This window comes from Perca flavescens, chromosome 12 (genome assembly GCF_004354835.1).
Source record: "Perca flavescens isolate YP-PL-M2 chromosome 12, PFLA_1.0, whole genome shotgun sequence".
Classification (NCBI taxonomy): domain Eukaryota; kingdom Metazoa; phylum Chordata; class Actinopteri; order Perciformes; family Percidae; genus Perca; species Perca flavescens.
In genome coordinates, this window is record NC_041342.1 from 3,991,850 (window position 1) to 4,017,104 (window position 25,255).

At 43.4% G+C, this 25,255-nt stretch overlaps 1 protein-coding gene across 1 annotated transcript in view; it reads left to right on the plus strand.

Annotated features, from left to right (window-relative positions):
* Positions 1-25,255, plus strand: part of gpc1b (glypican 1b) — a 75,215-nt gene that overhangs the window by 42,112 nt on the left and 7,848 nt on the right. Inside the window, exons 4-7 of the mRNA XM_028593039.1 lie at positions 12,543-12,770; positions 13,055-13,218; positions 23,567-23,732; positions 23,863-23,993. Coding sequence (XP_028448840.1) covers positions 12,543-12,770; positions 13,055-13,218; positions 23,567-23,732; positions 23,863-23,993 — 689 coding nt within the window. The remainder of the gene's footprint in view (positions 1-12,542; positions 12,771-13,054; positions 13,219-23,566; positions 23,733-23,862; positions 23,994-25,255) is intronic.

Genomic DNA, 25,255 nt, shown 5'->3' on the forward strand with positions numbered 1-25,255 from the left:
GCCTGACCTTTTCAGATCACGGTGATTAGTGGCAGAGTGACATTTCCTTACTCTTCTTCTAGCGCTCTGTGTCCTCTGTGTCTCTCTCATAGTCCCTCCTTTTCACTCAGGGGGGCTGTTGACTGTGCCAAAGGGATACAGTCACCCTGCCAAGCATGCGCGTGCGCACACACACACACACACACACACACACACACACACACACACACACACACACACACACATAACATACAAATTCTCCAAGTTTATGTCATCCTACAGTTCTTGAGCTTTCACATTCTTCAAGAACGCACCTCATTTAGCACAGCATGCCAGTAAACACAGACTACAGACACACGCATTCATGCAGCACTCAGCTCCGACCTCTAAACATTCTAATGATGTGCATCCAAAAACTGTAGTTAAATACACAGACACACGGTACAAACGTGGTAATTTGTGTTGTTTCAGAATGAAGTCATTTGTAGCTTGTTTTGTTCCTGTGTGCTTGCCGGATGTGTTTTTACAAATTTCTGAAATTCCTCCCCTCTCCTCTCCGAAGCGACCCACTCCAGCTCTGTTCAACTTTATATATATTTTTGTCCCTGTTTCTCCCGTCCACTTGTCTCACTCCAATGAGCATCAGATGGGGATGGCAGAGCTGACAGAGGGAGGAGAGAAGTATGTCTGTGTTGAGACCTTGAGGTCTAAAAACCATCTGTTGTTGACTGGGTCCTCTGAAGGCGAGAGCTGAGCGATAGACTGGGGTTAATTGGACTATAATACTTTACATTTGCTGCCACATGATCAGCATAATTTGGGAGGATCCAGCCATCTTACTAAAGACATCCTGTTGTTATCCTTTGCTGTTGAGAAGTGCAAAGTAAGATGAGTTACTTCTGTTTCAGGCTTTGATAAACAACTTACGACCATTTTAGAAGTGCATTGGTGTTTGGATCTTGGAAAAAAATTCAGTAAGGTTGATGTTTATGGTTAAAAGTAGGTGAGTTTTTTGTTCATATAATAATAATAATAATACATTTTATTTATGGGCGCCTTTCATAGCACTCAAGGACACCTCATGGCTTAAGGAGAGTACAGTGACATTGTACCATGCTGACAGTCCCTGCACATCTGGCTGTGTTTAGCAGGGTGTAGGCTAGCTAGCTAAGTGTAGGGTGTTACTGTTCCAGCACAGGCAGAATAGGCCTTTTTAGGTCCAGGGACTTTGGAAGAATCCGCAGATTAGAGGACCAGCGTGCTCACATACAGCTGGCTCTGGGTCTGCGAGTGTGTACACTGTATATATGTGAGCATGCAGATGTGTGTTTATATGCATGTGTTTGTAAGTTTGTGATTTGGTGTGTGTCACTGTGTGACTGAGTGAAAATGGTCTTTGTATAAAGTATGTGGGCTTGTGGTTTGCACTTGGTAGTCCCAATCTCTTCACTGTCATCCATACTGTGTAGAGAGGTAAGAAAGTAAATTATATGTCACGTTAAACAAAGATGCTGCGTATAATGCAGAGGAGGAAAACAAAAGGGGGGGGGGGCGAAGGAGAGGACAGAGTGAAAATGAAAAGGGATGTCGTTAGAGCAAGGACGAGGGTGAGAGATAAACAGGTGGAAATGAAGAGTGGTAGCTAGAGAGAGAGAGAGAGAGAGAGAGAGAAATTAACAGAGAAAGAGAGATGGGGTTACATATGAGAGTGAGAGGGACAAGGTCAGAGCGGACACAGAGTGTGATGGCACCAAAGGGAGCTGTGTGTTAGATGGCAACCAGGTGTGTTAGACAGACGGAAGCCTTATACCTGGCAGGTGGTGTTTGGCATACTGGTGCCATCACTAGCATCTGGATTCACTCTCTGTGTGTGTGTGTGTGTGTGTGTGTGTGTGTGTGTGTGTGTGTGTGTGTGTGTGTGTGTGTGTGTGTGTGTGTGTGTGTGTGTGTGTGTGTGTGTGTGTGTGTGTGTGTGTGTGTGTGTGTGTGTGTGTGTGTGTGTGTGTGTGTGTGTGTGTGTGTGTGTTCACTCGTACTGCTGCCACATATACATCATGCAATATTAACAAAAGGCATGCCTCTTACTTTTGAGAGTCACATTTAAGATATGCAACTATGACTCTCTTTAAGGTAGCCAAATGTCTCGTCATCTAATTAGTGATTCACATTAATGGCTGAATGAGAATCCCACTGTCCCTACCTACTATCTAGCGAAACCACAGCCAACAGTACATTTACATTTACAGTATGTAAAGCACTTCATGGCCCTGCAGTATTCTGCATACAACTGCAAACTCCTGTCCTGGTCCCACATCTTACATAACTTGAGGTCCTCTAACACCAGGCTTGTGTCTGTGTCTTGATTTTTTTTTTTTATAAAGGTCAAATTGGGACAGAGCTATATATCCAGCTAAAAATGAATACATATGAATAGAAGCCCATCCATGTTTCTATTTGATTTTGTCAGTCATTTGATGTTATGAAAAAAACACATTTTAGCTGTGCCTGACCGCTTGTTTTAAGTGTGTATGACTATGGCAGCATGATTAGCCAGTTTACTTAAACTATTTTGATAATCAATTCATCATCAAAGTACATTTTTAATAATAAAAAAAGCCAGACATTCTCTGGTGAATAAGTTGGTGACGTTTCATAGATAAAACTTATTTTGATTTATTTAGTATTTTGTTGTTGTTTTTGACAAGATAGATGAATATGTAGATACAGAGAGTTTGGGTCAAAGAAACTTAACTCTTAACTCAGGAATCATCCACACACACAGACTACACACACATTTGTGCACTGGCACACAGTATTTATGAGCAGCCAAATGCTTATTGGCCAGTGTGTTCCAGCCCATTTCAGTTCAAGGCAGATCAGCGGTCATAGAGCTTAATCTGATTTGAAGAGTACTGGCTGGCTGGCTGGCTTATGGGTACACTCATTTCTAAAAGGCCAAGCAGGACTTGCTTATTTATTCATTTAAGTAGAGTTCTGAGCATCTCCCAGCTGGACTGTTAAGTAATTCCACCTCCTCCCATGGAGATAGACTGAGGAGTAGCAATCCACGAGAATGACATCAAGCACTCTCAATTGTATCCTATCAGATTGAGGAAACAGGCCCTAAACTTGGATCAAAGGACAAGTCTGTATCACCGTCAGCCGATAGCAAGCGGCAGCCTGCGGATTTCTTGTCCGCGACTCGTCTGGCAGCTCACTTGGTAGTTCTGATACAGAGAAAACACTGTGCTCTAATCTTAATAAGACGAGGTTTTGCTAATTTGCAAGTGAAAAAACATGCATTTGTAGGTTAAAACTGGAACACATTTGAGTTGATGACTATATTTCAATGTTTAGTTGACCTGCAATAAATTGACATCTACAACATTTTAGAAACACCTCTCATTATTGTATAACGCCATACAATTCAACAGCACCACTGACTACAGCTTTACAAAATAACATCAAGTGTAATCAAGACCTTTCTAACCTATTAGTTTTAGCTCGGTGTACCTTATACACTGGCCACTGATTGTTTTCAACCAAATTTAGCCCTATGTTTTTTTTTTTCTTTTCACTTCCAAATCACTAAACCAATGTTTACTAAGATTGGACACTGGTGGCCCGTTCTACATCTGTGTTGCGATATTCCTACAGTTAAGCTACATACTTGATTCACTCCCACCTCCCACGTCTCGCTGCCCACCTTCTAATTTCCTGCTTTCAGGGTCACCTCTGATGATGTCATCAGAGACAAGGACATCTGCTCCCATTGTGGTGCTTGATTGGCTCATTTTATCTGCATGCAAATCACGTCGGTGGGGACCTGGAGTACACTGGCCTAATTATGCCAAACACATTACTCACTAGGAGCGATGGCGCCTTGAAAGAGAGAGAAAAAGAAAGAGGAATGCAGCGTTAGAAAGGATGACATTGGTGCAAGCGGTGGAAAGTAAGATGAGATAGAGGGAAACAGAACCAAATGAAAGTGAGGGTAAGGAACTGTATGGAGCTTGGGAGGTAACAAGCATGGGAAAACAGCTGAAAAAAAAGAGAACCAGATGGATAGAAAAAGAAACATGCATGGGTAAATGGTGCATAATGCTAGTAAGGGAAAATCAGAAGAGAGGATGTGGAATACAAGCTTCCACAGAGAGCCTGTTGATAAATGACATGCATCATGTGATGTGTCGGCTTGTTTAATATAAGGGACTTTTTAATAGCATCTAAATGCTGGCTGAGGGGCTTGCAGCGCTCCTGGTGCACAGTATGTGTGTGATAAGTGTCGTTATTGATGGAGAGTCAGACTGACACATAAACAGTCTAATGGCTCCCATATCATCATTTGTGCATTCAGAGCACCCAGGACAGCAGTGTTTGTTTGTGCCTGTTGTGTTTATTTATATTGTCCTTGCACAGGTAGGGAACTAACAAAGGGAAGGGCTCAGGATCATTGTGTGTGTGTGTGTGTGTGTGTGTGTGTGTGTGTGTGTGTGTGTGTGTGTGTGTGTGTGTGTGTGTGTGTGTGTGTGTGTGTGTGTGTGTGTGTGTGTGTGTGTGTGTGTGCATGTGTGCGTGTGTGCGTGCATGTGTGTGTGCATGCGTGCAGCTCTGTGCCTCTCAGTAAACATAGAGGATATGTTTTGGGCGCTGTTAAGCGGATATCTCAAAATCTTATTAACATATTTCAGTTAAATTAAGGAGGAAAGTAGTTAGGCCTGTACCTTCGTGCAAATTGGACCACCATATTGCCATTGATTAAACACTTTGATAATTTTCTAACCAGGAGAAGATGGAAGTCTATCTCTGTATATACCAAAAATGATTTTCTGCCATTGAAATTTTTTTTTTTGCCAAACCGTTCACTACAGTTACACATTTCATGCATGGCCAAATGCCTCTTGAATACATGATGTACTTTTAACCTTTAAGTGCAGGTGACAGTCTGAGCGAACCTGGCAATTATGACAGTTAGCTTACAGGTGGCAACATGAAGTTAATCAGCCGTAACTCAGTAGTCCTGAGTCACACGGATGTTGCACAATTCATTCTTGTATAAACGCCTAATATTCCCAGACATGATTTGGATATTCCCCAAAAGTCACTGCAGCTGCCGCCCAATCAACATGATTGTGTATTTTGATGCAGATCGGATCCAGATGCAGCTTAAAATGTTCCATCATTAAAATAACAAATTCAGAGCAGTGTACAGGCTTGGCGGAGGTACTCTATGTGCTCTCTGAGTACTTTCTAGTTTTATTTTTTAATGCACCAATGGCACCTGATTTTCTCCTCCTCTCCTCCTCTCCTCTCCTCTTGGCATATGCCTCATCTTTTGCTCTCTGTCTCTATCCTCCCTGCCAAAGAACCATCTAGCTAATATGATCATCCAGCACTTGCCAAATGGACAAATAGAATTAAGGCTGTCTGATATGAAAGAGATATTCAATTGTTGCTTTTGCATCCCTGTTTTCCTGTCTTACTCCCTCTCATGTTTTTTTTTACTGATCTTGTCAGTATCTGGTGCACTGCCAGAACTCAGTTAATCTGTCATGTTTCTTAGCTAGTTTTCTATTTATGGCCAATAACTATCTGTGAGTGAGTGCATGCATCTACAGCACACTTAAGCATTCATGTCAACACCAGTGTACGAGTATTTACTTTAATTTGTCTTCCATTTCAATGCGTGGGTAGTGTCATTCTCTTGCAAAGAACCATGTGATTTAAAGATCAAGCTTTTCCCAGGATTACATATTTTATAAATTTTTTTAGTCCTTCGGCATAGTCCCGAGTGCTTTGAAACATTTCCTGCACATGCAAGACAATGTTAACTGCCAACTGGAGGAAACAAACACCAACATGAGTTTTCACGGGAGACCTGAGAGTTTGATGAAAAAAATAACAAGTCGTTAAAGGTTCAGTGATTTCTTGTCAGCCTGTGATTACTTAATCACCAACCTGTTTTAGATCAGATTAGTGAAGCAGCTGGTGTGAGTTGCAACTTTATTAGACAGCAGAAAATGTTGCCAGACCCGCTAAACCCTCTGTATGAGAACCTTGAATCTGGATTATCCTGGAATGAGTAGCACAAGCCTTGGTCAGTCAATACCTCTGTGTGAGAAGGGAACAGCGAGAGTGATTGGCTGCTGGAGGAACATCAATGGTACCTCTGGGTTACACAGAATCTCTTGTCACTGTCAATAACCCAACTGGACACAGGAGACAGAGTGAGAGACCCCAGGGAGATAGAGACAGGGCACGTGAAGGTAGAGGCCACTTGTCTGGTTTGAGATGAAGAGTTTAGAAGAGTGAAATTCTTTAGAGTAATTTTATGGCATTTAAGGGTTTGTGTGTACACTTTAGTGTGTGCGTGTGCGTTTGTTTAATCAGGTTTAGAAGCAGTGGGATAAGTGGACGTAGGAATATAGTTAAAATAAGCCTCTGACATGTCAAGGTGGCCTGGATGTGAAGCTCAGAGTGATTACAAATGAAATCATTAACTCCCCTCTCACCGCGGGAAGAAAGTCATTAAGACACACATGCTTGACTTGGCTTATTCTAAGTGTGTGTGTGTTAGAGAGAAGAAGAAAAGAAAGAAAAGCAGAATGGGATGGAGGTAGAGAGTGGCGAGAGAGATTTTCCTCTGTCACATTAAAGAAAAACGTTTGCTGTTCATTTTGAGAGTTTTGGATTATCATGATTTTAAAAAAGTATATTCTCCAATATTTTTATACAACACACTATTAATGTTTTAAAATAATGAACTATGTCCCACTATTACAGTATGCGTCCCATCAGACCAAACTCAGTAGCTCATTTTGCCCGTTTTTTAAACAGGTAAGTTATTCATTTGCGCAGCAGTTATGATAAGATCATAGAGTCACAATATGATTCCACTTAAACTTGATACATGACAATAGTGAATTATAGCCCAGACCTACTGTGTTAACAAGTATAATCAGTCTGGTATGGTTATGGACAGAGAGAGTGTAATATGCTCAACAGATTGTAAAGCCCTTGGAGGCAAATGTGTGATTCTGGTTATCAATAGTTTTTTTTTTTTATATATATATATATAAATTCTGGGATGTAAATAAAAGATAAACTCCTGCACACTGTCTATTTTACTGATGGTATACTTATTAATATTTATTTGTGAATTTACCGTGTCGGTCAGCTCGAACGTCATCAGGTATAACTAAAGAAATTGACTGAAAAAATGTTATGTACCAGTTTATGTTATTTGTGAATGATTTGATCAGATATTTGGATCAGACGACAATTAAGTATCCTGATGCAATTCGAAATGACTAAGAGTTAGCGGGCAAGATAGAGTAGCTACAAAAATAGTAATTATCGATCCTTACAACTAACTGACATTGAGGAGTGATAGTGTCCTGCCGTGTACTACAGTGAACGTGACTAAAACTATCCACTCCACGCCCAATGTGCTGGGATATAGAGCTGCAAAGATTACTCGATTAGTTGTCAACTGTTAAATTAATCGCCAATTTTGATAATCAATGAATCAGTTTAAATCATTTCTTAGGAAAAAAAGTTCAAAATTAAGGTGAAAGGTAAAAAAAATTCTCGTCTTCCAGTTTCTTACAGTTTTTCTCGATTGTTTACACACATTTTCTGAAAGCATGCCTCATATTCTCAGAACTCTACACACAATTCCAAAGAACACACACACAATGGGCAAAACTCCTCAATGCTCCTGCAAAATTAAACTTTACATTCAAAATAATGTTATTTCTTCTCAAAAGGGTATTTTGTTTTCAAATGACACACACAAACCATCATATGAATAGACATTTATAAGAACCAGATGAACACAGATGTGCTCAATGTAAAACACTGAAAACACTTCTCCATTCATAATGACTTACTGTAGGCCTTTTTTTGGTTCAGTGTTACACTTACTACAGACAGTACATAAGTGTGTTGTAAAAGAGTATATTTTGTTCTTATACTCCGAAAACACAAATACACGGTAACAAATATATTTTATTTTTCCCACAAAAACAATGTACGTGTACATCCCATTCCAAACCAACACAAAGTTTCACATACAGTGGTCTTCATACAATACAACAGAATAATTTACTGTATACAGTTACAAAAAATAATACTGTAATAAAAAAGATAAATAAAAAAAACTATGCTGCATCCTCTCTTCTGTTTCGGTCTGGCCACAGCACCTCATCCACGTCACAAGCAATGTTTTCCCTGAGAAATTGTGTGTAGTGTTTTGAAAACTTAGCAGTTTTAGAACTGCAATTTGAGTGTAAAGCAGGGATTGTGCTTGTAGTTCAGCAGAATTGGTTAAGGGGGTTGGTGCATGAGTTACATGTTGTGCTCATTGTGTCTCAAGTACCAGTAATTGTGTGTAAACAATTGAGAAAAACTGTAAATGTGAATGTGTTCTAGTTTCTTCACTCCTCTATGACAGTAAACTGAATATTCTTGAGTTGTGGACAAAACAAGACATTTGAGGACGTCCTCTTGGGCTTTGGAAAACACTGATTGCCATTTTCTTCACCATTTTCTGACATTTTATAGACCAAGCAACTAATCGATTAATGGAGAAAATAATCGACAATAAAAAATAATCGTTAGTTGCAGCCCTCCTGGGATATAAGCAATCAGGTGCCCTCTCCCATCATTCCTTCCCCAGGAGAGCAGACGCTGGGGGAGAGAAGGTGGAGGTTATGCTTTATAGGATGATAGAAGATTGAGGGAGAGTGTAAAACGGAGGAGGGGTGAGGGAAGGAATGAGCTTGTAGCTCCCTGTATCTCCCTGTATCATGGAAACACAAACGGATGAAGAATGAGAAAGGTCATCTCCACACACATGCACAGGGGGCTTTGTGTCATACTAATGATGCTCATTATTCACTAGAGCTGAAGGCCAGAGGAGAACTGGACAGCATGATACCATTTACCAAGATCTGCCCTCCACATGTGGTGATCCCAGAGCACTTCAAAACATGCCCTAACAACATAAAGACTGCAAACACAAATGTGCATAATTCATTTAGGGCTATCCAATCAATCAAAATTCTAATCACAATTACGATTCTGGCTCCTAACGATCACAAAAACAGAGTGATTGAGAAAAACGCACATTACGTTTTGCAAGTAAACTCATATTATGACTCGTGTTCTGAATAATTATAATAAAAAAAGTTTAAACGGTAAATGTATTAAGGGAAATTTCCCAGTTCAAGGTGTTTTCACTGTTGATTTGTTTTACTGTTTCACGTTTTTCGAAGTTCAAGAAATTGCAACATCTTTCCATAAGACAATGAGTAATCGTGTTCAATTATCGTGATTTCAATATTGACCAAAATAATCGTGATTATGATTTTTTTTTTTTTTTTTTCATAATCAAGCAGCCTTAACTTCATTTAATGGCGAAAACAACTTCACTCCGTCACCTGAATGAAACTATGTCTGCTGAAACTCATTTCATTTAGCCAGACCTGAGGCAGTTTTACAGTATGGCTGACAGTACACAGCAGGAATGAATTCTAATGGGGATTAAAAAAGCAAAGCTGCGCCTGTCACAGCAGCTCTCCGTCCGTCCGTCCGTCTGACTGCCGCTGTGTGTCTGAGTGAGGGTCTGGGATCCTTCTGCGTCTGTGTGTGCACGGGACTGTTTCACTTTGAAGTTGGTTTCTCTGCGTACATGTGTGTGCATGTGCTTTTCTGCTGACTCCTGGAAGTATGTCTTTGTGTGTTGGCTTGCATAAACCCAGTGTGCTTGTGTGAGCGACACAGACGCAGCTCTCCCGGTGCTTTGAGGCTGGCCCAGAACTGTGTTTCTAGATAGTTTGAGTGACAGGAAACAGGGGAACGATGTGTCATCCAGCTAGGAAGTCTCGCTACTAAACAAACCCTGGACATACGGCCGCTGCATGTCAGAAGCATTTATCTCACCAAGCATTATATCCTAAGAAATGATTTCTGCCGCACACAAAGACACAGGCTACACAGCATTCATTAAATTGCCATTTGCTCTGCACTCTGAGATCTGTAGCTAATAATAAGGAGTTTAGTTTTCTTTATCTTGTTGAAAACATTTGCGTCAGCCTTGTCTGCCTTTAGAAAATAGACTTCTTTGCCTTTACACTCATTTATTTATAAAGAACATATTGCACAATTTGAACCCAGTCCCCCATCATTCTTGTCACCTTACAGTAGGCCTTAAAACCAAATAGTTACTTGGTTTGCTTTGTTTCTTCCAGTGTTTTTTGCTTATATCACACCAAGGAAGAGCAGGCCTGTATTGTTTTTTTTTAAAAAGGCATTTTTTTATGAGATATCAGTACTCCGTTGCATTTTTGAACCCCCCAGAAGTACACATTTATGCCCAGAGCTCATTGTTCCAACATTACTATAACTCAGATATAATGTACACTGACATACATCATTTTGGGCGTGAACCCAACTGAGGGAAAAGGGCAATTGGTCGTGTCACCAAACGAGCCTGTGGTTGTATGAGAAGGAACGTGACCTGATGTGTCAGTGTAGAGCTTTTTAAACCAAACCAAATTTGGATACTTGGAGAGGTGCCCCTTGATGTTTCCAAGATGACTTTGGAAACACTCACTAAGCGCAAAGAATGACCGTTAATCCGACGAGAGTAGACGAGGGTTGCGCGATTATTCGCAATTTTATCGAAATCGCAATATGAACTAGTGCAATATCCAAATGTGCAAATCCAAACTTTGTTTGGTACAGATCCTTGCAAAAAAATCACACTTCAGTCATTTAAAAAAAAAAAAGTTTTCAATGAAAATGAGAATAATGATAGAAAAATGATCATTCCCTCCATTATCGTGAATCATATTGCAATCGCAATATCGGTCAAAATAATCGCAATTAGATATTTTCCTAATATCAAGCAGCCCTAGAGTAGACCTTTTTAGCCCGGAGTCTGTGAAAATGCCAGATGAAAGCAGCAAATAAGAGCAGTGGTGCTGCAGGCCGGCTGGTGTTTATTGATGAGTGGGAATGAAGAACAGAGATACAGCATTCAACAAGGCCAGTACTTGGATAATGCCACGCAGATGGGTCAGGATGAGCTTAGCATTATTCAAATGTTATGTAACTCCAAGTGCTGTGATTGTCGTTAGGCATGTGGGTCTTGCTACTGTATACCTTGGCTTTTTCATATGCTGTCGTTATGGAAACTGTTAGAAGACAGGGTGTGTTTTTATATAGTTTTAAACATGCTGGTGTGTGTGTGTGGTAGAAGTTTGTGTTATTGTGTTTCTAAAAACTGCTTCGTTAGGGGAATAAGCTAACTCCAGGCGGGGGTGTCCCCTGTGGATGCCACAACCCGCTCCTTTCTCGTCTCCTCCCGATCTGAGGTGGTGGCGGGCAGAGATAAGACACCTACAAAGTAAACACCGCCGCAGACTACAGCTTCCCATCTCCCTGCCGCACAAACTCGCTCGTATACACACACAGGCAGACAAACAAACAAACAGATTAACACAGACACACACATGCAGCAGGTTGTGGATGTGTATGTGGAGATGCAGAGCAAATGTTAATCCTGAATGGATGGATGGTTTGGGGACAGTGTCGTTGTGCTGCACATTCTGCTGCCATACATTTGTCAGAACAGGGGCCTCATTTATAAACATTGTTTACACACCAGAAATATGAAAAAAATGTGTATGGCACTGGCCACAGAAAGACTGGGGTTCATGAAAACAAACGTGTGAATATATGCACCTAGACGGAAACTCACCCATGACCCGTGAAATGCAGTGCAGTGAGTCATCAGTTTTAGCTACACCTGTCCAGTCTGTTGCAACCCAATACAACAGTTTCACAAGCTTAAAACGTTCAGTTTTTTGTAGACTCTGTGTTATTTTCGGAGGCTGTGGAGATTAGTGGAGTTGTATCCCTTTGGGATTGTAAATGCTTTGGATGAAACATTGAGAACATTAGTGGAGGGTTTGGATTTGCACTCTGCGTGCAGCTCTGTGTTTCCATTTGCTTTTTTTTGTTTGTTCTTGTCTCAGTCAGACTTTAACATTCTTCTACTTTTTTTTCTCTTTCAAGACCAACAGTCTGCCTCTGTCTGTCTGTATGTCTGTCTGTCTGTATCATATATCTGTAAATCCTCACTCGGAGCAGTATATACTGCACCCTGAAGCGCTGTCAATTCTCTGACATCCCCTCGAGGGACTCTCACATACATCAGCTTTCAGTATACTGACAGCATGAGGCAACGTTGGTACACAGCACAAAGCAGTTAGAATAAGAAGGAAATTCTGTAAAAAAAGAATCTGTGTGTTTGCTGTAGTGGTTATCTGTAAATATTAGAGACATCTTTATGGCTCTGAGAAGTGGATATATCTTGTGTTAATGGCTGGCTTTATACTGAGCAGCACACAGTACATAAGTGGGTGGGATAGTGTGAGGTTAAGGGGAAAAAAATAGCACAGGACAAAGTAATAATGTGCAGTGTGTTGTTGCTGACACTGTAAATATGATTTAATGTGAGATTTAAACCATTCATTTTCTATAACTGTTTTTAGGTTCCTTCCTGGAGTTGCTGAACCGCTCAACGATTAGTCTACAGGAGACTTTCCCTCCAACTTGGGGCTCCGTATACTCCCAGAACTCCCAGTTCTTCTCTGACCTGTATACGGATTTGAGGCACTATTACAGAGGCTCCAATGTCAACCTGGAAGAGGTGCTCAACGAATTCTGGGCCAGGCTGCTGGAAAAGCTCTTCTACCAGGCAAACAAACAATATGTCATAGGTACATTCAGCTTTTTCTGAGAACACCAAATAACAACCAAGAGCTAATTCATGGGTTAATGATGCATTTCGAACACGGCTTTATTGCCTGAGACAACTACTGATATACAATAGACTGTATACGTAAGACAAAGAGCAGAAAATATGAAGAGGCTTTGACAATGTCAATTTTATGTCCCATTTATTCATCTTGTAAAGATTTAGATATTGCTTTATTTACGCATACTCTTTAGATGTGTTCTCTACTTAGATAAAGATTTGAATGACTGTGTATGCTGGTTGCAGGTGAGGAGTACCTGGAGTGTGTGTCCAAGCAGATAGAGACACTGCGGCCCTTTGGAGACACACCCCGTGTGATGAAGATGATGGTCACACGCACATTTGTGGCAGCACGCTCTTTTGTTCAGGGACTGGTGGTCAGTGGGGAGGTGGTGCGCAAAGTGTCCCAGGTAAAAAAATAAACTCTCTTCCCACCCCGCAACTGTTTTCTCTCCCGTTTTCTTACCTTTTCATTTTCCAATACCTGTGATAGGTCTCTTTCCCGTAAAATGATAGTCCCATTTTTATACTTCGCATGCTGGTTTACTTTGATTGTATTTGATGAAAGCCCATGGGCCCACCACCTGTGGGAGGAACCGCTGGGGTCGGGTGCGCTGCCACATGGGTGGCAGTGAAGGTCAGGGGCCTCGACGGACCAGACCCGGGCAGCAGACGTTGGCTCTGGGGACGTGGAACGTCACCTCTCTGTGGGGGAAGGAGCTGGAACTGGTGCGGGAGGTGGAGCGCTACCGGTTAGATCTGGTGGGGCTTACCTCTACACACAGTCTGGAACCGTACTCCTGGATAGGGGTTGGACTCTTTTCTTCTCCGGAGTTGCCCAGGGTGTGAGGCGCCGAGCAGGTGTGGGGATACTCACAAGCCCCCGGCTGAGCGCCGCTACGTTGGAGTTTACCCCGGTGGACGAGAGGGTCGCCTCTCTACGCCTGCGGGTTGTGGGGGGGAAAACTCTGACTGTTGTTTGTGCATATGCACCAAACAGGAGTTCGGAGTATTCGGCCTTCTTGGAGACCTTGACTGGAGTCCTGCATGGGGCTCCAGTGGGGGACTCCATTGTTCTGCTGGGGGACTTCAACGCGCATATGAGCAATGATGGAGACACCTGGAGAGGCGTGATTGGGAGGAACAGCCTCCCTGATCTAAACCAGAGTGGTTGTTTGTTGTTGGACTTCTGTGCTAGTCATGGATTGTCTATAACGAACACCATGTTCGAACATAGGGATGCTCATAAGTGTACCTGGTACCAGAGCACCCTAGGCCGAAGGTCAATGATCGATTTTATAATCGTTTCATCTGATCTGAGGCCGTATGTTTTGGACACTCGGGTGAAGAGAGGGGCAGAGCTGTCAACCGATCACCATCTGGTGGTGAGTTGGGTCAGGGGGTGGGGGAAGACTCTGGACAGACCTGGTAAGCCCAAACGTGTAGTGCGGGTAAATTGGGAACGTCTGGAGGAGGCCCCTGTCCGACAGACTTTCAACTCACACCTCCGGTGGAGCTTTTCATGCATCCCTGTGGAGGCTGGGGGCATTGAACCCGAGTGGACAATGTTCAAAGTTTCCATTGCTGAAGCTGCGGCGAGGAGCTGTGGTCTTAGGGTCTTAGGTGCCTCAAGGGGCGGTAACCCATCAACACCGTGGTGGACACCGGTGGTCAGGGAAGCCGTCCGACTGAAAAAGTAGTCTTTCCGGGATATGTTATCCCAGAGGACTCAGGAGGCAGTTGCAGGGTACCGAAGGGCCCGAAGGGCTGCAGCCTCTGCCGTGAAAGAGGCAAAGCAGCGGGTGTGGGAAAAGTTTGGAGAAGACATGGAGAAGGACTTTCGGTCGGCACCAAAGTGCTTCTGGAAAACTGTTCGCCACCTCAGGAGGGGGAAGCGGGGAACCATCCAAGCTGTGTACAGTAAGGATGGGACACTGTTGACCTCAACTGAGGAGGTAATAGGGCGGTGGAAGGAGCACTTTGAGGAACTCCTGAATCCGACTAATACGCCCTCTATGTTAGAGGCAGAGCTGGAGGATAATGGGGGATTGTCGTCGATTTCCCAGGCGGAAGTCACTGATGTAGTCAAACAACTCCACAGTGGCAAAGCCCCGGGGATTGATGAGATCCGTCCAGAAATGCTCAAGGCTCTGGGTGTGGAGGGGCTGTCCTGGTTGACACAACTCTTCAACATTGCGTGGAAGTCTGGAACAGTGCCAAAGTAGTGGCAGACTGGGGTGGTGGTTCCCCTTTTTAAAAAGGGGGACCAGAGGGTGTGTGCCAATTACAGGGGTATCACACTTCTCAGCCTCCCTGGTAAAGTCTACTCCAAGGTGCTGGAAAGGAGGGTTCGGCCGATAGTCGAACCTCGGGTTGAGGAGGAACAATGCGGATTCCGTCCTGGTCGTGGAACAACGGACCAGCTCTTCACTCTCGCAAGGATCCTGGAGGGAGCCTGGGAGTATGCCCAACCGGTCTACATGTGTTTTGTGGATTTGGAGAAGGCGTATGACCGGGTCCCCCGGGAGATACTGTGGGAGGTGCTGCGGGAGTATGGGGTGAGGGGGTCTCTACTCAGGGCCATCCAATCTCTGTACGACCAAAGTGAGAGTTGTGTCCGGGTTCTCGGCAGTAAGTCGGACTCATTTCAGGTGAGGGTTGGCCTCCACCAGGGCTGCGCTTTGTCACCAATCCTGTTTGTAATATTTATGGACAGGATATTGAGGCGTAGTCTGGGTGGGGAGGGGTTGCAGTTCGGTGGGCTGGGGATCTCATCGCTGCTTTTTGCAGATGATGTGGTCCTGATGGCATCATCGGCCTGTGACCATCAGCACTCACTGGATCGGTTTGCAGCCGAGTGTGAAGCGGTTGGGATGAGGATCAGCACCTCTAAATCGGAGGCCATGGTTCTCAGCAGGAAACCGATGGAGAGCCTACTCCAGGTAGGGAATGAGTCCTTACCCCAAGTGAAGGAGTTCAAGTACCTTGGGGTTTTGTTCGCGAGTGAGGGCACAATGGAGCGGGAGATTGGTCGGAGAATCGGCGCAGCAGGTGCGGTATTACATTCAATCTATCGCACCGTTGTGACGAAAAGAGAGCTGAGCCAGAAGGCAAAGCTCTCGATCTACCGGTCAGTTTTCATTCCTACCCTCACCTATGGTCATGAAGGCTGGGTCATGACCGAAAGAACGAGATCCAGGGTACAAGCGGCCGAAATGGGTTTCCTCAGGAGGGTGGCTGGCGTCTGCCTTAGAGATAGGGTGAGAAGCTCAGTCATCCGTGAAGAGCTCGGAGTAGAGCCACTGCTCCTTCGCGTCGAAAGGAGCCAGTTGAGGTGGTTCGGGCATCTGGTAAGGATGCCCCCTGGGCGCCTCCCCAGGGAGGTGTTCCAGGCACGTCCAGCTGGGAGGAGGCCTCGGGGAAGACCCAGGACTAGGTGGAGGGATTATATCTCCAACCTGGCCTGGGAACGCCTCGGGATCCCCCAGTCGGAGCTGGTTAATGTTGCTCGGGAAAGGGAAGTTTGGGGTCCCCTGCTGGAGCTGCTCCCCCCGCGACCCGACACGGATAAGCGGACAAAGATGGATGGATGGATGGTATTTGATGAAAGCAACTAATTGCCTCGCATACCTTTTTTACTGGTGTCTAATCTGCCACAAAGCTCATATCCTCTGCTCCCAGTACATGTTCATTGGTATTCTTCTGTTAAGGGGTCCGTATTCATCTCTTCTTGGTGAACACGCACACACACACACACACACACACACACAGACACGCACACACACACACACACACACACACACACACACACACACACACGAACACACACAGGCACACAGGCGCGTTTTTATCAGTCCGTGTGCATAGTATAAAGCAGTGGCAGATCAATGTTGGTGGAAACGAGAGGCTCCATAAAGTATGGCCCCCGGCTCAGACAATCAGCCCCTGCAACAACAGTTAATGTCAGCCTCATGCTGAAAAATGTCTCCCTAGGCCGCGGGGAGGGTTAATATCTCCCAAGAGAAATGGTCCTCTCTGTGTATAAGACAAGAGTAAGGTTAAGATCAGAGCAAGACTGAGAAATCATTTCAGCTCCTGAAAGGGAGGTGGCCAGTATTGACGCACCGGGGGGGGATATCTCCCGTCAGACACTGGGCAGAGGACAGAATAGGTTGTTGTGCTACTACATGACTGCAATGCCACACATTTGGATACATGTCAAAGAAAGAATCCATATGATCCTTCTGCGTTTCACTCTGATATATGTGCTCTCGCTCACACTGTGGGTGGCACATACAGTACTGTATGAATACAGAGTGAGACAGCCTGGCCTAGCATATCTCTCTCTGCATCTCTTTGGCCCAGAAAGTAACCGCAACGTCTCACACCTACTCGTAGGGACCTGATGTCTCAATTAAGTGCCTGCACGCAGCAAAGCCTAGCACTGCACAGCCACAGGGGAGTAAAATCAGACATAATCATGAACACAGCCACTCTGGCGTAGCTAGTGAAAAACAAGACAGTGACAGCGACAGCTAAACCTGCCTGACCTGAATCTAAGGGAATCATGCAACTAGTCCAACGGAGCTAGACACAGTTACTACGCTTTGACTCAAGCAATCAAACAGGGAAGTAAGGATGAGAGTTAGCATGGGCAGCATGGGTCAGTGTAACGCTTATCAGTAAAATTTTCTAAGCACAAACGGACATTTGGAAAAACTGAAAAATGGGTTCAAATATCAAATTTTTCTTTTTTTAACCTGTTTTTTCAATTTTCTGGTTTTTTATTCAAAGGATCAGAAATTGAGAAAATTACAAAATTGCATCTGAGCTCCAATTATTCAACACCGCAATGATATTCTCTTCCTCTACTTTTCGGAATATGCAGGTCATTAACTGCATATGGACCAAAAAAAAACCAAAACTGATAGCCTTTGGTGAGGTGCTTGCAACTTATGGTTTTGATTTGGGGGCGGGGCGTAACTAGGCAGAACGAGGGAGAGAATGTCATTGCGGTATTGATTAATTGGAGCCCAGACGCAATTTTGTAATTTTCTAAATTTCTGATCCTCTGAATAAAAACAGAAAATTGGAAAAACTGTTTAAAGATCCAATTTTGTAATTTGTCAAGGCGGAAAAAATGAAAAATTGGATATTGGAACCCATTTTTCCAAATGTCCGTTTGTGCTTAGAACATTTAAATGATAAGCATTACACTGACCTGCATGCTGTGTTGAAATTGCTGTTCGTGATGTGCGTCCCATGGCTGTACACCCCTGGACCAGCCAGAGTAGCTTGTGATCTCTGCCAAGCTCGCCCACTGCCAGCAGGACTCTAAACTGATATGCATCTATCTTAGAAAAAAAACGTTCAAGTACACACGGAAGTAAATATACACACACACCTCCTCATTCCATCATTCCCCTTCAACAGGGAAGCACATTTCCCCCGTGTGGCTACTTCCTAATGCACATTTCCTGACTGATGCCATTTTGTTGGTGCTGAAAGACAGTGAGCGATATGTTCATTAAACAAGGCTGGCTGGGGAAAATGTGTTAATAATTAGCACAGCTTTTTCAAAATTACAAAATGTCATCACCAGCGCTAATACCAGTGCACTGGAGCGGCTGCCACTCTGAGTAAGGTCATAGGCTGCCTTCTATTATAACACACTTATCAAAAGTCTTAAAAGAGAAGGCAAGAGCGTATTGTGAGAACAGGCACTATGGACACACTTGGTCAAGCTCTGTTAACAAGAATTCCCAAGCTAGGTCCCTTGAACTGTGCAAGAAGACAGAATGTCTAATTTGTCTTTGAGTCGTCCAAGTCGGGGCCTGTTTGGTACAATTTGACTGAAATAAGTAAAGACTTCAACCAGCTGTTTAATTTCAAATTCATAATCTGTGTGTCAGTCTGTGTCCCTGTCTTCCCCAGCACACAATCAGCACAGTGCTGTACTTTAACATATCGGCACTGTGCTGTGATGGGAACAAATGAGACAGTGAAAAAACGCAAAAAAAGGGAAGAAAAGACTGTGACAAACTCCAGCATCCTCTTTTTTTCACTATCTTACTGCTCACTCAATCCTTTTTTCTCCTTCCTCACCCAGTAAATTGTACTTAAACGTGTCTGTTTTGTATTTCCACAAGCTGCGCCCTGCGCAGCCCTTTCAGTGTGAACAGCGTGGTATACAAATTTGGATCTTATCTTTCCCATCCTTTTCCCTGTAATTCTATCTTCGATTGATTGGGCCCTAATGAGACAACCGCCCCTATATATAGCTATGTGTTGCCACTTAAAGGGCCCAGTGACTGAAGATGTTTACCACACGCTGCTCAGGTTAGGTATCACACTTCTTGAGTGTAAAGCTGGAGAGAGTAGTATTCTCTTTGTGTATGTGTGTGCTTCAAATGTCTTTCAAGGAAGGGCTTGTGTTCTCTACCAACATATAATATGTTTGAGTTGGATTAGCCTTGAAATAGGAACTACAGCGAAAGGTCATGAAAGGAATACAGCAAGAGACCAAGATGCGTGGTGGAAAAAAAAAAACATCTGAGAAAGTTTTTGTGAAACAGAAAAGGAGATCTCAACAGCAAGACGCAGTCCTTCTTTTTGGTACGACATTAATTCCTCCCTTGCTTCGCTCGGGGCTGCACCCGTTGCTGTGTCCCCTGTTTTATTCCCTCGGGTAGGGGAGTGGAGGAAGTAGGCCACGCGCCATGGCTCACTCTGGAGGCAAGGAGTCTGGATTGTCTCGCACTATAACACGAGGGGGAGAGGTCGCTCATATATCCTTACTAATAACAGAGGAAAGACAAGCAGAGAGAGGGGGAGAGAGAGAGAGACACACACACAGAAGAGTCGCTGGCTCGATCGCCACGAGCAACATACTGTAGAAGGTTCTGACAGGTGTGGGGAGCGTGCTGTGAAGGTGAAGCAGGGACAAGTAAGGGTATGGGTGTTTAAAATGTAACACAGTCATGTCAAAGAGCTACACGAGCAAACATCAAAGAGAGCATTTCACACCGAAAACTTTCTTTTGATATCTCTCGATGGGCCAGCGTGGAGATGATTGGAATCAGGTCAGAGTGTGAGTGACTCACTGCTTCAAAGATTTATTCCGCACTGCTGTCAATCCATCTCTCTAATAGGCAATGGCATCCGTTTTAGTTTAGAGGGCTGTGTGTGTGTGTGTGTGTGTGTGTGTGTGTGTGTGTGTGTGTGTGTGTGTGCGTGTGCGTGTGCGTGTGCGGTAATTTTGCCATAAATCATTTCATTTCAGTTAAATATGAGGATTGACTCTTCTTTTCCCTGTTTTATATCTTTATATCTCTATCAATTGGTTGAACAATTTGAGGCCGTCAACCCCTTGTGCTCTGGGTAATTGAGATGGGCTTTTTAATTAAAACAAATGTATCAGTTTATTAGACAAATAATCAATCGAATCAGTGACAATGAAAATAGTTCTTAGTTGCAACCCTGATTACAAAATCTGATTGATATCATTTAACAAACTGTAAACTAAAGTAGAACAAGGTAAGACAACCCTCTACTCTGAACACTAAAAGGCTAATCAGAGTTGTAGTATCCTTTTGTAAAAGCGAGACATCGTTTAAGTAGCCTGACGTCGTCATACTCAGATTCTAGTCAGAATAGGAGTCTGATGCTGCGTTCATGCCACCTGGGAATAACAATAACCGTGATTACGTTATTTTTCCGACTGGCAGCGTTCACATGGTCGGGATGCGTGTTCTTCTTCTTCTGTTATATTGGCGTTTGGCATAACAATTTGTTGCATGACTGCCACCAACGGTTGGCCGTAGCCTAGAGCATCAGGTGTGTGAAAACATGGAGGCCACAATAACAAAAGATTTGCTGCTGTTTTCTTATACGAGCATAGAAACAGCACACGGACAGGTGTTTGTGTTTTCTGCAGGACAACGAACGGGAAAGGACACGGATACGTTTTTTTTTTTATACATGGGCCTATTTATGAATAATTTGAAACATGTTATGTCTGTATATGTTTCTTGGCAGAGGCGTTTGTCCACAATAACCAGTTTATTGTCATTGAAATATGTTCAGTGAACCAAAGTCGCCTACATCAAACGTGTCACCAACTGGGAAACTCGGTTAGCAAAATCTAGCCCGAGTTTCCCACCTCTGATTCCCACAGGGAGTGACGTGAATGATGACGTTTTCACTCGGAAAAATGTTTTTCCGATGTCCATGAATGCATGGTGATACTGCTCCATTGGGATGTGATTATAGGGCGTGTTTCAACCGAACCAGGAAAGAAAATGCCTTTGCAGTCAATTGGATAGACCTACAACCAATCAGAGCAATGGAGACAGACGTCACAGAAGCTGCACCTCAATGGCAGGCTTCGACAGAGCAAAGGCAGAGGCGGCAGTTTCCGTATCGTGCGGACGGGTGTGGCGATGTGTATACTATACGTGATCGCGGTTCTCTGTTCCTCTTTTAAAATGAATGCGCTGTCGATATCTCCTATAACAGACGCGATGGCACCCATCTTTGTTGTAAATGAATTCAACCCAAGCGCTCTTTGGTGACGTGGTTGATCACGTTACTGTTGATCATCTGTCCATCATTGTATAAAGCCCGACCTGACAATTTGATTGGTCCAAACAGCTCTGGGTCCAAACAGCTTTGGTTCAAGCATAGTTGCTCCGCAACGGATCAAGTCCAGACCGAACTTCCCGACCACAAATGTTGTGGGCGGGGCTAAGTTCGGCTGGCATCCAGGCTATCGTTTAAGCAGAATATCAGAACAATTTACATACAGTCAGTTTCTATATTTTTCTCCCTACCTTGCCTTCTACCTATCACTCTCTGCCAAGTGGGCTGAGGTCTTCTTCTTTCCCGGACAGTCCCAACCCAATTTAACCCGTTGATTACATTCTAATTTGACAGACCCTCCCTCATGGTGCCTGATGCACCGCAGCTCCAAGGTTACAGAGGAAGTTGTCAACATCAACCTCCAATTAGCACCACAGAGGAGTTACACACTGTTTCGTGCCTGTTGGGGCTGGCCTGGGATTTCCCAGCATTAATACTGTTTGGATGATGTAACAGAAACAGAATTAATGACTGTCTCCCCTTAATAAGTATTTCATTAACATCACCCAGTTTTTTATGTACTCCCCTGCCAACGCCCTTGGTGAATCTTGTAGCTTTTTTAACATCCCCCTATCTCGCTCCTTTTTTTTTCTCTCGTTTTTTTTTTTTTTCACTTATCCCTGCACACTCCCTTCCCTCACTCTTCTCTCTCACAGAAGAAGCATTTGTCTGACTCATCCCTGGCTAATGAGAGGTAGGGTAAGGATGGGAGGAGGGGAAAAAAGGAGGGCAGGAGTTAGGATCTGACTCATGTCTCATATGACTTGAGATTAAGCCTGGGAATGTGGTGGGGTTATTGCTTTTCTGTGTCACTTATTTCACTTTATACTGTCCTCCTTGTGCAACTGGCAATACTTATATTGTTATTCTATTGACCTCTTTTACACATCAGAGATGCATTTACTAATGTAGGCCTATTTTTTTGTATGTGGTTTATGATTTCATTTGGAGTTGAAGCATTGTCAAATACATTACGTTTGCCCTATGTGCATCACATATGATTAGATTAAATTTGAATGATGCTTGTGGGGAAACTGGGTTGATACAGTCATAAATAGACATTGAATACCGAAAAAAAAAGACTAGCAACAGGACACATTCATGGCTGTTTGAAACGTTACAACCACATTTTTAACATTAGAACTGGTGAAAGAACGTTTTTAAAGCGTGAGAGAAAGTGTGGATCACTAACGAAAATCTGTAAAGAGCTATAAACTACATACAATACTAAGTTGCACACACTAATTACACCATGAAGCACAAGTGCTACCGAGGATCTGCCTTTGTTAGTGCTGATTATAGTTATCACTATTGTCCATGGCCTGAGAATGATCATTTGTATGCCCAATTATGCCGAGCAGACTATCTTTACTACTGACAGGTCTGCAGAGTGTTCAACACATCTATGGTTTGTTTTCCCACCTGATCCCTATTGTCCTAGTTCCACTGTATATTTGTTAAAAAGCTGGTTTTAACTGTGACTTTGCTGTTGGAAGAACTGTTTCCAGGAAAAGCATCAGGCTGGCCCAGATGTCAGCTTAGAGGAGCTTTGTATGCGTAGCTGGGCTCGTTCCACCTCTCTCTCTCTCTCTCTCTCTCTCTCTCTCTTGCTCTCTCTTGCTCTCTCTTTCTCATGCACACACACACACTTCTTGAGGTTTTGTATGCATAGCGGTACTCTCTTGTGAACAGAGCTTACTGGTATTAACCCAGTTTCACTTTTCACGCAACAAGGCCCTTTCCTGGGGGAACAGCCTTGTGGGATCGAGAGAGAAATGGAGGAAGCTGGAAGGATGGAGTGAGGGACTGAGAATACTTGTATGAATGTCAGGGGCTTTTCATCGCATGTGAAACAAAAAGCGAGTTCTCCCAAAGTGGTTTCCAAGGAAACTGTGTTGAATGAAAGACTGGTGCAAACTGAAAAAAAAGGTCATCATGGGAGGTGACCTCCCACAGTTTTGCGACAGCAGGGCTTCGAACAGTGAACATGGTCAAATGTACAGTTTGATCAAGTGCTGCTGTCATTTGTATCTTGTAGACTATTAGATCATATATACTTGACAAAAACATTTTTCATTCAGGTGGTGTATGTTTATTTCTGTCTGTGACCTACCCCAGGTGCAGCTGAGCACCGAGTGCACGCGGGCCACGATGAGGATGACTTACTGTCCCCACTGCCGCGGCATGGCCTCTGCCAGACCGTGTGCCAACTACTGCAGCAACGTCATGAAGGGCTGTCTGGCCAACCAGGCTGACCTCAACACCGAGTGGAGACATCTGGCAGGTGGGGAGCACACATTCAGCCATATGTTTGCTCAAACCCGACTTTGTGCAGTGAATACATCGGAATCCTTCTACCAGCGTACTACATATGAAACAATTCACAATTTCAACTGTACCTCCTGTCTTTGTAGAAACAATGATGCAGGCGGCCAGTCGCTTCAATGGTCCATCTGGTGTGGAGAGCGTGGTCCTTACCCTCCCCAATCGCATATCAGAAGGCATGTCTAACATGATGGAGAATATAGAGACCATCAACAGCAAGGTCAGAGCACACATTGGTACACAGATACAGCTAACTAAATCATACAAACTACACAGAATACAATGAAGAGTTCATGAAAAAGACATCAAATGATATTGTGAGTTAAACCACCATTGCCACTGAATATCCCCGGTATCAAAATATTTGAATAGTGCTGATCACAAACAAAATGTACACTGTACTCCCTTGTGATTTTAATTTGGTTAAAGACACAGCAGTAGAGAGCTGTGCAGGCCTGTAACATACAACACCCCCTCAACATCATTGGAACATACAGTATTAGTAGGCGTGCTGGTCTTGCTTCAGCCATGACCAATCAAATCAACCGTATGTGCATCTTAAATATGTGTATCTTTTTTCCTGCTTGAGGGAAGTAAATCAAAGTCAAACTGGCAATCGTATATCCATAAAATGGTTGGCACTATATTTTAAAAGGCCCTGAAAACCTACTTTCTTGCTTCTTTCTATGAGCCAGATGGTCCTACATTAATACACACACACAAACACACACAACTTTCTGCCAAAGTTAAAACAGTTTTATTTTTCTCACAAGAGCGATTTCTGTATTTGTGTTTTGTGTCTTGTGCTCTTCATAGTTGTTCACCATTGGAAATTTAAAAAAAAGGTGACATCAGACACTGTACCATGTACCATGTACCAATCAGGATTTAGCAATGTTGGAATCAAATTGAGACAGCAGTTGTCCTTATTTGCTTATGTAGCCAGGCAACTGTCAATCAAATCTGTTAAAAGCACTCCCACATGGTCCAGCTGAAGCACATTAGCTGATTGTTGCCTGTTTAGTTATGAATATTTAATGTTAAAGAGAATTAGATTTCAGGGGCTGTAAAATATTCATACCACTTGGTAAAGCAGTAGAAGTAAGAAAGTCAAAAATCTTGGTGCAAACTGATACACATACCCTGGATCCATCAGTTCAGAGCAAGAGGCTGTGTCCCCTATTGCCCTTACATTTATTTGTTTGTAGAATTAACACCTATCCTACCACTACATTAATGCTGTTGATTTAAAATAAAAGGATGTGAGTAATGACAGTGCCTGCGGGCCAAGCGTTTACTTCACTGTTTAATGGTGATTGAGCAACAGTTTTATATGATCCTTAAAAGGCGCTGGCAGCAATGGAAGTTGTTTGGTGAGGATGGAAAACAGTGGCGATGGTGAGAGGAAAGACAAAGCTTCCCCTGTGCTGGTTTGCTGTTAAAGAGCCTGGCTGGCTTAAGGTGAGCCAGAGTCTGGCGGAC